We start from the raw sequence: 13166 nt of genomic DNA on the forward strand, positions 1-13166 counted from the left end.
ACAGGAGGACGCAAGCCCAGAGGTGCTTTCAGAGCAGCATCAGGCTGACGTGTGCCTGAGTGAGCAGCCCTGGCAGCACCTTCCTGGCCTCTGACTGCATCCAGTTCTGGGTTCCTCAGCAAAAGAGAGACATGGAGCACCTGCAGTGGGTCCAGTGGAGACTACAAAATTGATCAAGGGACTGGAGCACCTCTCCTGTGAGGAGAGACTGGGGGAACTGGGCCTGGACACAACACGTTGGACTTGATCTCAGAGGTCTTTTTCAACCTAATTGATTCTGTGCTTCTGTTCAGCCTCGAGAAGAGAAGACTGGGAGGGGACCTCATCAATGTCTGTAAATACCTGAAGTGGAGGTGACCGAGGATGGACCAGGCTCTGCTCGGTGGTACCAAGCAAAAGGACAAAATGCAACAGGAAGAAACAGGGAGTTCCACCTGAATGTGAGGAAGAATCTCTTTACTGCGCAGTGACTGAGCACTGCACAGGCTGCCCAGACAGGGCGTGGGGTCTCCCTCACCGGAGAGATTCAAGAACAGTCAGGACACAATCCTGTGCCACGTGCTTAGCAATAACCCTGCTTGAGCAGGGAGGTCGCACCAGACGAGCCGCTGTGGTCCCTTCCAGCCTGCCCCATCCTGCGATTCCGCGCTTGCGGCGGGGGCAGAGCCCTTCCCTGGGCTCCCTCAGCCCTGGGCTCCCTCACGCCACGGCCGTGCCCGCGCGCTACGCCGCCCCCTCCGGCAGCCCCGGCGCGAGCAGCAGCGCCAGCAGCAGCATGACGTCACCCCGCGCACAGGGCGCAGGCGCGGCGTTGCGGCGCGCGGCCGGGCCGCCCCCCCGGAGAGCGGCGGGGGCTGTTCCCAGAATGCCGCGCGGCGCCGTCCGCCCCGCGCCGCCATGGAGGCGGCGGGCGCAGCCGGAGATCCCGGCCCCGCTCCCGGCGCCGCCCGGCCCCGCTCCCGCTGAGCCCCGCGCGCCCCTCGCCCTGCAGCATGAGCGGCGGCGGCGGCGGCTCCTCGGCACCCGGCCGCTTCGCCGACTACTTCGTCATCTGCGGGCTGGACACCGAGACCGGGCTGGAGCCGGACGAGCTCTCCGGTGAGTGGCCAGCTGCGCTCGGCGCTGAGGCGGCGGGGTCTGGCCGCGCTGCCTCCCCGCTCCGCCGCCTCCCCGCTCCGCCGCCCCGGGCGCTGCGGGGGGAGCCTGTACCCCGCCGGGAGCCCCGGGCGCTGCGGGAATGCCCGGCTGGGCACGGACCGGGGTCGGTCAGAGTGACCGAACTCCCCCAAAGCCCGTCAGAGTAGCGCCGTGAGACGGGCTGGGCAGAGCGCGGGCTGTGCGGTGGCATCGCCTTAGGTCGTCTCAGCCTCAGCAGCGGTGTCCTGCGCTCTCTTCGGAGCCGCGTTGCGTGTATCAACTTTAGCCAGGCATTTGAGACACACAGCCAATCTTAAGGAATCGGATTTGGGAGAGAAGGCGAAGAGCATTTGCGTGTTCAGTGTTACCTTTTTTTGGAGCACAGGATAAGAATTCTCTTGCAGCAGTATCCGAAAAGAAATCGGATTAGGAAGTGATTACTCTGCTGTTAGGTGAGAATGTTCACACCAAATACACAGCTAAACCGTATCAGTCTAGACTACACCACTGGTTTGACACCACTGTGTCAAACCAGTGTTTTTAAGGTTAAAACTCAGTTCTGTGTTTTAGCAGCCCCTCGCTTCAGCTTTAGTCTCATTGTATTGGCCCCGGTTAAATCAGAGGTTGCTTAGCATCTCTAACTGTTCGGAAAGATGAAGGAATGTGGTGGTGAAAACCTGACCTAACATCAGTACTGATCTTGTGTATTTGAACTCTGAACTTAGCCAATAATACATTCTCTCTCCCCAACTTCGTTTTCTTTTTATTAGCTTGCTTTTATAAGGTGTCGTGGGTTTTTTTGCATCATTGCATTTAAGCTGTCCCTCACTAAATAAACGCTTGTTCCTTGTAGAGTGGAATTAGTATTATTAGAACTGACTTTTTGCATTGAGTTCTTCTAAAGTTTGGCTATTATGGATACTCTTTTTTTTCATTTAATGACTTCAAACAAAATTTCTCATCTGTCCCTCATGCTGAGCAGTACCTTACCCTAAGAGAATTCATGTTTGTCTAATGTTAAAGTGACTACAGGCTACAGTTTGAGACTTGAGGAGTGAGTACAGCATAACAGTCTGCTCTGTAATGGCCCTGCAAATTACAGTATCAATTCGATTTAAGGTATCTAAAGAGAACAAAATGCAATGCAATTTCATTGAGGGATATGTGACGGGTTTTTTTAAATCAAATGGCAAACAAAGTTTATAGATCGAAAACGATTAACAAGATGTTAATTTTGCTATGCATTTGCTATATATCTACTTGTGTAATGTAGTGTGAGGCACACTCAGTAATGCTCTCTGTTCTTGATAGGCACGTGAATAATTCTCCTCACATAATTCAATTTAAAATCAGCAGTGCATTACTTTGGGCTGGCTATCTAATAGTAAACTGGAAGATATCAGTGCCTTTTTAAAAATATTATGTCAGAGTGTGCAGGTCTGAAAGCTGGCGCATGATGTTCTTTCTGTATTTGCTTTCCCGGTCAAGGACTGCATCTATGGTATGTAAAACTGTAGTGTGTGATATATCCTGGTCTCTGCTGTTCCACCATCGTTCTGTAATGGTATTACTTGTGACAAGGTATGGGGTTGGGGGGAGAAGAGGTTGTAGTATTTATGGGGGAGACAGATTTTTACGCGATTTGAGAAAAGGTTTTAAAAGAAGGTGGGGGGAAATTTCTGACAGTGTCACAGCATAAGGGCTAGGTGGAATTCGGGTACGTTTTCTTGAGTTTGTTGTGTTATTAATAATGCATGATAGTGTGACTGATAATGCTTTCAAACAGTGTCTTAGGTTATAGCCTCCTCCAGTGTCCACTGATAAAAATGGAGAGGGCCTCTGTTGATTTCAGTGGCTTTTGGATAAAGCTTGGAAACACTTTGTACTTCCTGGAAGCCTTTCTTGTTTGAATGAAAGGGTCATTGTGCGCTGTTTTTTTCCCCCCCTCCCTCTGATTTCTGCGCTGCAAAATAGCTTCTGAATCCTCGTACTGTTGAAACAATTGTCTTCATAAGTGGCCATTGCTGGGAGCGAGGCGCTGGCCCTCGAGCCGGTGGGTGCAGGGTGCGGAGCCGGGACGCTGCCGCTGGAGCCGGGCACGGCGGGTCCCTCCAGGGCTTTCCTGCGTCAGGGCTGCCGGAGCCCAGCCTGGCATGATGTCATCGCTACCCCTCTCCGCCGCAGGGAGCCGGCCGCCGCGGCTAGGGCCTCCGGGGATGCTGCCGGCACACTTTGTTCTCGGCATGCTCACGGAGCCGTGCATTTCGGGTGTTCAGCCTTCATATCGGTGGTACAGCGTTTTCTGCAGACTTGGTAATGAGGCACAAGCTCAAGGAATTGATGCTCGATCTAGTTACTTTGTTTGAAGAGACACCTCTGATGGCGTTTTCCCTTTGTATGTTGGAAGCTTACTGAATAGCACAGCTGTAATGCTTTTTCCTGAAAAAGTTGGCTGGCTGATGGAACATGCACAGAATATGTATATATGTTTGTTTTCTTTTAACGCAGTGAGAAATCCTGTATTTAGGACTTGTAGTTAGCATGGGTTAAAGAGTCTCTATTGCTAGGGCTTTTTTATCCCTAAATTAAATTCTGGGCATCCTTTCTTATTTTGATAATTGTGTTCCCACCGGCTGACCTGTTAAAGGAGATGGAAAATATTTGCTAGGTGGTACTAAAACACAACCAAAACCCCATCACTGGATGAAGCTTAAGCTCCAGTGTCAGCTGCTAAGCTGGATGAGAGAGGAACTGCGGTGTGTTTTCATGTTTCCAGATGGTATTGATATGCCAGAAGTGATGACAGAAATTTTTCATTACACTGCTGTGGTCTGTTTCAGGTAAATTTCCTTCACAGAGCAAACCACAGAAGGGTTGAGGTTGGAAGGGACCTTTGGCAGTTGTCAGGTCCAACCCCGCTGCTGAAACAAGGGCTCTCTAGGGCCAGTTGCCCAGGACAATGTCCAGGTGGTTTTGAGTATCACCAACAATGGAGACTTCACCACCTTCCTGGGCAAGCTGTGCCAGTGCTCAGCTACTCTCATGGTGAAAAGGTGTGTCCTGATGTTCATGTGGAACCTCTTGCATTTTGTTTGTGCCTGTTGCCTCTGGTCCTGGCACGGGATACAGCCTGTCTCCATCATCTTTAATCCCTCTTTAGATATTTATATACATTGATAAGATTCTCCCCTGAGCATTATGTTCTGGAGGCTGAACAGTCCCAGCTGTCTCAGCCTTTCCTCCTGTCCCTTATTCATGTTTGTGGCCCCTTGCTGGACTCTCTCGGCCGTGTCCATGTCTGCCTTGTGCTAAGGAGCACGGAACTGGGCACGGCACTCCAGCTGTGGCCCCTCCAGGGCAGGATCACCTCCCTCAGTCTGCTCACAATGTTTTTAACTAAAGCACTCCAGGATGCCACTGGCCTTCTTTGGAGCAAGGGCACATTGCTGGCTCTTGGTCATCATGCTGACCACCTAGAAATGATGAAATGAATACATCACCAAAAATCTACTGTATGTAATATAACATATTGTAATCCTGCGACATTATGATAGGATTTCTTAATTTAGATTGTATGACCGTGTCCTGGAAAGGTAATGAGTGAAGTTGAGCCTCACCTTTCAACTGGAGTCTTTTATCTGTTGAGTTAGATGTAATTTGTATGAGGGTGGGAAACCTTGCACTATGTGGAACTGTTGGAGTTTCGGTGGAAAAGAACATGGAACAAAAGGATTTTGTTTTCTTTTCTTCCTTTGTGATGTGTAAAGTTTTTAGCAATCACTTGTCAACAAGTTTGTTTATTATGGAGTGGCAAAGCAAAACATCAACTTGCCATTGCCTTACACTTACGCTGAATTGTAGTCTTGGAGTTCTTTTACAAAATACAGAACTCAGGTCCGAATATCTGGGCCCCATGTTCTCATTAAAATTTTCTGTTGAACATACCTTAGTAGTCTTGAACACCATATCATAAAGATGATAATAGTTATTTCAGAAATAACAGTGTTAAAGAAGAAAGAGTGTAAAGAAAAAAAAGGCCTATGATCTGTGAAGAAAAGATTGGTGATTTAATAATAGGATTGTTTTTAAAAAAAGAAGGGTGAAATCAGTGACTAGTCTGTCACCTGTACTTTTTATCCCGCCTTTCTTCCTAGTTTGAACAGTTTCTTTAAGGTTTGATCCAAAAATTAATTTATTCAGTATATGGACTTGTGTTCCTTTGCTCAAGTCCTTATCATGGTGCTTTGAGTTGTCCATCTGATCATGAGCTTCATCCTTAGAGGAGAATGAAAATAGTGTTAGGTGAAGCCTATTTGTCCAGGAAATATCTTTCCTGTAGAGACCCCTCATGAGCCTTTTCAGAGTTCATATTAGATCTGCTTTCACTCTCTTATATGATGATATGATCCCATTTAAATTGTTCTTCCTCTGTCATACCCTCTTTTTTTGTATTTTGTTTTTAATCCTGTTGAGGCAAGGTCTTTGTGCGTGTAGATTATGTAGCACAACATGACTGATTATGAGTAAGGCATCTCTGTGCTGGCACAGGAGCCACTTGATTACTGCTGGTGTGTGAAAAGAAGATGATACCTGGTGTATGGTATTCACCTAGCTCCACTCAAAATTATTCTGACAATCTCATATTAAAGAACGTGTTTCTCCTCACCAGGAAAACAGAAATGTTGTCTCACCTAATTTCTCTGTCTGTAATTGAAGTGTCATTATTTTTATATTTTGTTGGCCTCAGATTTAAAATGACAGCTTGCCTTCATGCATTGGTAGAGTTTGTTTTAATGGAATTCTGTATCGATATAAACTTAAAAAAAATATGGATGTGATGAAATGATTGAAGGCATTGGCCACATATGTGTGCCAACAAATTGCTTAGTGTTTTGGAATTAGTGTAGTAGTTCTATTGTAGAAGTCCATGAAATAATGTTGTTATCAGCACCTGTGTTAGTTTCCAAGTTCAACATGCTTAAATACTCGCAGGCTTTTATTTTGCTGCAAAGGTATTTGGAAGGGGTAGCGAAAGGGGAAGAGGAGGAAGAAGAAAAGGAAACTTAATTTAAATTAGCAGATATAATTTTATGACTGACATTTGACCTGTTCCGTATTTTCCTCTTTTGGGCATTTTAATCTTGGAATTAAGACATTTGGGGTTGGAGCCAGCTGTGATTCTTGCAGCAGAGCCCTTCTGCAATACTGTTTTTTCCTTGGGTAAATAGGGTGTGAGTAAATTTCTTTATCTTCCCTATGGTGGTAGTACCAGCACTTGCTGCCAAAGTGAATGGTGGGAGCCATTGCTTGGTCTTACCAAAGGCTGAATTGTTCTGTGATTGTGGCGTTTTGTTTTTGGTGGCTCCCTCCCCCCCACCTTTGTCCGTGTGGATGGTATCCCTGCTAGCTTCCCACAGTTCCCAACGGTGTGCCTCTTCCCTTGGGGATTTATTCTGGGACGGAAAGGGAGGTTTTTCGGTTCCTTTGCTTCTCTGGGATTGCTGACCGAGGTGTTCACTCCGTGGGAGGCGTCTCCAGTGCTGCCAAGGCTCACACCACGCGTTGTTTCACACAGGTCACTGTGGGCAGGCAGCAGATAACAACAACTTTTGGATGGATTTACATGGGCGCATGTGAAACGTTTTAATCCAGATAATAGCTTATTCCACTCTTCCCTACCCCCTCTATCTTTTCCCCTAGAAGCTGGAGCTGTTTGCCATGTTTGAGTGCCAAAAAGGTCTTTTGTCTCTTTGGGAAGTGAGGCAGACGTGCTAGGGTAGCTGATATGTAGAATAAAGAATGGCAGAGCTGATGTAAGGGGGAAGCAGCTGTACTTTACTGAACTACATTTGAAGCCACAGTTTATTGGTGATGTTTCTGTAATGCCAATTTTGTCCTTATCATATTTGTATTTTAGGTCAAATTGAGCTATATGCTTTACAGAATAATCCCCTCAAAACCCACAAAACTCTTCAGTCTTCCATCCTTACATATTCAGTTATAAATTTGGTTTACTTGGAAGGCTCTTTGGCAACCTGTGGGGGAGGAGAAAGGTTACAAGTTGTTGATTTGAGAAAAAATTTAAGGTGCTAAAGCAGTGTCTAAAGGGCTAAAGTTTACAACTCTGTTTTTTTAAGCCTTTTAAAAAAGCCATAGGAATTTCAACTTACTAAGGCAGGGCGTACAAAGATGGCTTGATTTTGCTTTTTGTTCATTAGGGGTTTTTTGTTGTTAGGGTTTTTTTTCCTGTTGTTTTTGGGAATTTTTGTAGTTTATTTTGCAAGAGAGGCTACACAAAGAGCTCTTGAGTGGATTGTATGGAAAATACTGCCATTTGCAGATAACTTTTCCCCCAATTCTTCAAATTATCAATTCTGAGGTTACAAAACACCACAACTGTTTTTTATCTGCCTTTTGTCTTAGGGAAGTCCTACTTGAGCATTCTTGGTAATGACTTCTCATACTTATCTTTTGAATTCCCACTAACCTGCAGGGCTCATGTAGCAGAAATGATGCATATGAAGTGACAGTGTCAGAAGCAATTACTTACTGATGCACGCTGTGCAGTAATTACTCTCTCAATTTCTTGACAACCATTTCAGATTTGTGGTTTGTACTCAAGTTTGCAGAGAGCTGGAATGTTATCCATGTGAGGCTTAAAACATTATTGCACAGAGAAATTACTGAGCATTCCAGCACAAACTGTATACTACTTGTATGATGTAGAATTTACTTGGAGTGCTTCTGCTCAAGGCATGTTTCTTAGTCTTTCCAGGAAAATGCTGCTCTGCTTATGGTTTGATGGGCAAGAGGCCATTGGTTTCAAACTTTCCTGTAGAAGTGTAGAATATTGACTTTTTTATTTAGGTTTTTTGGGGATTTTTTATGGTTGTATGATCATCCACAGTCAGGTACAATGTGTACATCTGTATTGAGTCATTTACATATGGATACTGAAGCATTTTGAGAAAGAAACTTTATCTCATTTCATGGGTAAGCGATCTGGAAACAGATAACATGGCAGGCAAAAGCAACCTTTTCAGAGAAAGCGGCATTTCAGTATCTGAGTGAGGAAAAAAGGTTGGTTTTACAGAAACAGATACTCTTTCACATGGCTTCAGATGAGTTTGGAAGGTTTTTTTTCTCAGTACAAGCATCAACTTTTAGGAGCTTTTCTACCATTTGCATATATTACTTGTTATTCCTCCTTAACTTGCTACTTTCAGCAAGCTCCCTTGCCAACTGTTGTTTCCTAATTTTGGCCCTCAAGCCCAGCAATGTCCCACTGAGCTGCCATCAGAGTTGCATTGGGGAAGAATAAGTCCCATAAGTCAACAAGGTTGGTGCCAGCATAAGGCTGTCATGTCCCTTTCTGTCTCTTTTTATGTGTGAGTTCTGGGAAATGTCAAGTAAACTGCTTTTAAAATTGAAATGTGAAGTGACTCCTTCAGAAGTTTTGCTGAAGACTGGTAAAATTTCTGTTTATCAGTATCTCGGTCGTTTCTCAGAATTCATCTGGCAGAGATTTTATGGCAGTACAGAGCAATCTAAGTGTAAGTTGTTTCTCTTTCCTGTCCTTACTGAGGTCTTTATTTATGACCGTGATCACAGTGGTGATACACGGTTATCTTGGGCCTGAGACTTTGTGTTTTCAGGATTGGATAAAAGTACTGAACTTTGACTCTTCCTGTTCTAATTGGATTTTCATGTTGAAAACATGAGGGGTTTTTTTGACCAAATATGAATCTTGCCTTGGGGAGAAGAAAGGTGAGCTTGATAGCTTGATAGGCTTACATGTAAAAGGAAGAGAGCTTATGAGGCATGGGTGGTGAGATAAGGAAGGATATAGCCAGAGCAGAGATAAACTTTGGAGTTTGTCTTATCTGTTGACCAAACTGTCAGCACATCTGATTAATTTTCTGTGATTAGAAATCACTCCTATCAAGCAACTTGACTTTCTTACAGGACATTTTTTGTTTTATTTGGAAAGGGAACAGTACTTATTAAGGCAGGTTACTGCAAAACACTATTTCCAAAGGTTAGGTAGTAAAGTGAAGCATACTGGCCAGGACTGGTATACTGAAATGACAATATAGCTGATCTTTCTGTATTTTTGTGACCTCTGTATGTTACTGAAACCTGCTGAAAGACTTCACGTGTTCTTTAAAATACGTTTTTCCTTTTTAATGGAAAACTTCAGTGGTGTCCTAAAAGAATGGAAATACTTGGTTGAAGGACTGGATAAGTGTTTCAGAAAGATTTGATCCTTGTGCTTTTACGCAGATGTGTTTTCATCAGCCCTCAGAGCAGAAGCCTGTGGGAGCACAAAAAGTAGGGATGTTTAACTGGGTGGGATGTGTCACTGAAAAGAGACCATGGTTGTTGGGAAGAGTTGTTTGGAATGGTCCGTGCTCAGGCCTTCCTGATGCAGTCCCACTGGATCTGCCAGTCTTAGGGGGGCAAGAGGAGAACAGCTGGTTTCTATATTAAATATGCTTAAAATATGCTTGTTTCCACTTCTCTTGTATATTTCTAGTACATGTAAAAGAACTGTGTTCTATTCTGAAGGTAAGCCACCCCTTTCCTTTCTTAGTGTCTTCTGTTTGCACATATTCCACATCTATTGTGTAATGGAAACAGCGTGTCCCCCCTGACCCCCATGGCTGAGAGCACGCCTGTCATTGAAATTCTGAGGCCTGCTTCTGTTGTTTAGTTGGAAACAGACCTAAATATCTTTCTCTAAGTCTTTTTGCTTGGGCTAGAGCAGAAAAGTGGTTGAGTAAAACAATTCTGGTTTTAAGATCATTTCATTGAAAATTTCTGCCAGACAGTCTTGATTAAAATACGTTGTATTTTATATTGTCCATCTGCCTTCCTGTATTGCATACAAAGGAGTACAAAAAGAAAAACAGCAGGAAAGAAAAATGTTTAGGATGCTTTTAAAGATGCAAGATGAGGACTTTTTCTTGTTTATTTTTCTTAAAGCTGCTTTAAATTCTTGTTGGTTTCTTCTTCCACTACCCTGTCCTGCCAGTTCCTTGTCCCACCTCTTCCCGCCTTCCTTGAAACAGTACCAGAACAATAAAAACAAAAGCTTTTGGTTTCCTGACCTTACAATCACAGAATGCAGATGGCCTCAGCTGTTTTTCTGTGGTGCTTTAAATTCATTGTTGCAGCATTTGAAACAATTCCAGAGTGTGTGTGGCAATATGTTTTGTTATCAACTGGATGAATGCTGAAACTTAAATGATGAATGGGTATCTATTAACTCCTAGATTTTCCTTTGCCATAAAGGGCTTGGAAGAATTTACCTATCAAAGGAATGAACGATCAAGAGATTACTTGTATCAGGCGGAGTTTACACTGAATATCCAGTTAGCAAAATGACCTCTTGTTTTTTATTTAATTTCACAGTGAGTTTCTTTGTGTTACGATTTTTGAAACATTACTATTCTTGAATTTTGGAAATCAGAAGAAAATGGGGGAACAACAGGACCTTTAACAGTCAACAGGTTAGGGTTAACTCTCTTTTTTATCTTTCTCACTTTTTAAAAGTCTGCAGTAGGAGGAATTGTATTGTCAGTTGAATGTTCAAAGGAGTATGTTCTCCTTGGATTGGGATGAGGGATTGTTACGAGCAAGTATGGGTTCCCTAGATGACAAACAGGAAAAAAAATCAGAGCCTTTTATGACTGTTTATTTTCTTTGTCTTTTCTCTACTTCCTCTAAAGCAAGTCCTTCAGCTTTCCCAGAGGAAGGATGGCACTCCATCCACACGCATTTCACTTGCCCTTGGGATCCATACCTGTGTGTTTGTATCTCATATTTGCACCTTTGTTTTAGAAAGGCAGACAGTGAACTTGCTTTGTCTTCAAGGTTTTCTGGCACGGAAAGTGGAACAGTAACTTTTATAATGAAGGTTTCAGAGGAAGTCCCAGCTGTGAGAATCGTAGGTGGTAGATCTGTTACAAATCCAGTGGGATGATGGCTGCTACAGACAGTGGTTGAAACACCTGATTCCAGGGCTGCAGTCGAGTGAAAGTGACCCTGAAGATTTTTCTCATGTGGATAATTTAACCTGCTTTAAAAAGTGTTCAAGTCCCAGTTCCAGTACCAAATTAAGTGGTCTAAGCACCACTTCAGCTTTTGCTTTGCCAGGTGGTCTTGCCAATGGGGGAAGGGGGATAGGGAGTGTGGGACAGAGGGTTTATGTGTTTCAGGATAAAAGGGAAGAATTCATCTTTGTGTATATCTGAGCAAGAGGTTTGCTGGAGAAGGGAGTACTCTCTAATGAGAGCTACGTGCAGGTCTGTTTAAGGAGGAGGAACTGGAAGGAAGGAAGCAAGTCATAATCTGAAAGCATTTGTCTATTGATGAAGTGGCTCTTTGCTTACAGATTTGGCAGCTGCAGCTTTTCTTGAATCATGGTTTTTATTCCAAGAATTCTTGTATAATGAATTTCTTACCTTAGTCTGCCAAACTTTGGATGTTTATTTCCGGCATTGTAGGGAGGTGTTTTTTTTTTCTCCAGTTATATATGGTTTAATATTTGTTAAAGAAGGAATCAGAGAGTTTTTCTGCTTTGTTTTAAAAGTAAACCTTGTCTAATTCGTACTGTATTAATAGCTCTCTGTGTATGTATTGAAAGGATTTTTCTTTAATATTAGAATAGGGGGTTCTGAAAAATCAGAGTGGTGTTTGTTGCTCTCCAGAAGGCTTGGTCTAGGGTTTTTGCCTTTTTTTTTTTTCTTCTATGTTTTTTAAAGGCTAGATTGAGTCAACAGATTGCCATCTCATTTCACATCTACTATGGTCCAGACCATATAATTTAATTACTTGTTTGATTATCCCATTTTTCTCTTAGGACTTGAAAATAGAGTATTTTACCATTTCTGTTGGCAAGTTAAAATAGGACAAGTCTTATTTTTAACCAAACTCTTTTGCCTTTAATTATAAGATACTGATTCTTGGCTTGACTGTCTTTCAGTCCCTCCATGCATCTTAAGCACCTGTGTTTGCTTTCACAATGTAACCAGGCCAGCTGCTGGTCATCTGTCAGTTTGACATATCAAGAAGTCCTCAAATCTCTAAGTGCACATACTATCTCTTTCCTCCAGTGCCCCCCCCTCCCCAAATTGCTTTTATTTACTCTGTACTTTCATCTTTTCTAGAGTGTGGATTCCAGAAGTGTGTGCACACACTATCTGTTTTGCCAGTCAACTATTTTTATTTAGACTTGGACCATGAATTTTGGAGCTGAAGTAATTTTATATTTGATAAACATAATTATTTACTGTAATATCTGTAGCCTTGTTTCGTGTACTGGGGATGTTTGCTGGCTGAACTGGGAATCCTGTTGCTGTTTATGACATTAGCTGCTGGTTTTGGATTAACGTCAGTCTAAGTGTTACTTGTATCTTTTGGACTAAGATACAATTTATCTTTGGAAACTTTTTTTCCTTTGTGTTAGGTCCTTTGACAGGCATGGTTTTGCGCTTAAAAAGTTTTCACCCAAAACCCAAGAATGAGAAAGGACATTTTGAAAATAATCTATGATGACCTTTTTCTCTGAAAGGTGGCTTTGTGCTATATAGCATTTTTTAATTTGAAGCAGGGTAGAATTAGGCTATTTTCTGAATGGTGTTTGTTGTTCAGGTGCTGTTCAAATCCCCTCGTTTGACTTTTGACTTGCAGCCCTCAGTTGTGAAAACCTCTGCTCTTTGTCTGTCATGGTCGGCTCAGTCTCCAGTCCCCCACCCGGCACAAGTTTGGAGGCTTCCCACCATTATCAGATTCTTTGAACTGTGGTGCAGAAAGTGCAGAGGTAGAGGGTATGGTTGTAGGGTTCTGTAGGATCTTCTCAATCCTAAATCCAGTTTCTCTGGATTCTCTGTGCTGAGTAGTACAGGAAAGCTGCCCTAAGTGTATGGCTCACAGTTTCTGTTGCCGGTAGAAGTTCTCATTGTTCTTATTCATTTGTTAATTACAGCAATATGACTGTTTCATGTTGAAGCTGTTTTATATTTAGT

The 13166-nt window shown here is 43.3% G+C and overlaps 1 protein-coding gene across 9 annotated transcripts in view; it reads left to right on the forward strand.

Moving 5' to 3' along the window:
* Positions 1-937: 937 nt before the first annotated feature.
* The window catches only part of DENND5A (DENN domain containing 5A), a 64537-nt gene continuing 52308 nt past the window's right edge, over positions 938-13166 (forward strand). For 3 of the 9 annotated variants that reach the window (XM_042038185.1, XM_042038186.1, XM_042038189.1), the window contains exon 1: positions 3279-3450. In XM_042038185.1, the coding sequence (XP_041894119.1) occupies positions 3291-3450 (160 nt within the window). In that variant the 5' untranslated portion in view covers positions 3279-3290. Of the gene's footprint in view, positions 1099-3147; positions 3451-13166 lie in introns of those variants that run through there. The other 6 variants (XM_042038184.1, XM_042038187.1, XM_042038191.1 and 3 more) reach the window with 4 other exon arrangements.

This window comes from Corvus kubaryi, unplaced genomic scaffold (assembly GCF_017639235.1).
Source record: "Corvus kubaryi isolate FWS band 111438036 unplaced genomic scaffold, C.kubaryi_AGA036_p1.0 37392, whole genome shotgun sequence".
Lineage (NCBI taxonomy): Eukaryota > Metazoa > Chordata > Aves > Passeriformes > Corvidae > Corvus > Corvus kubaryi.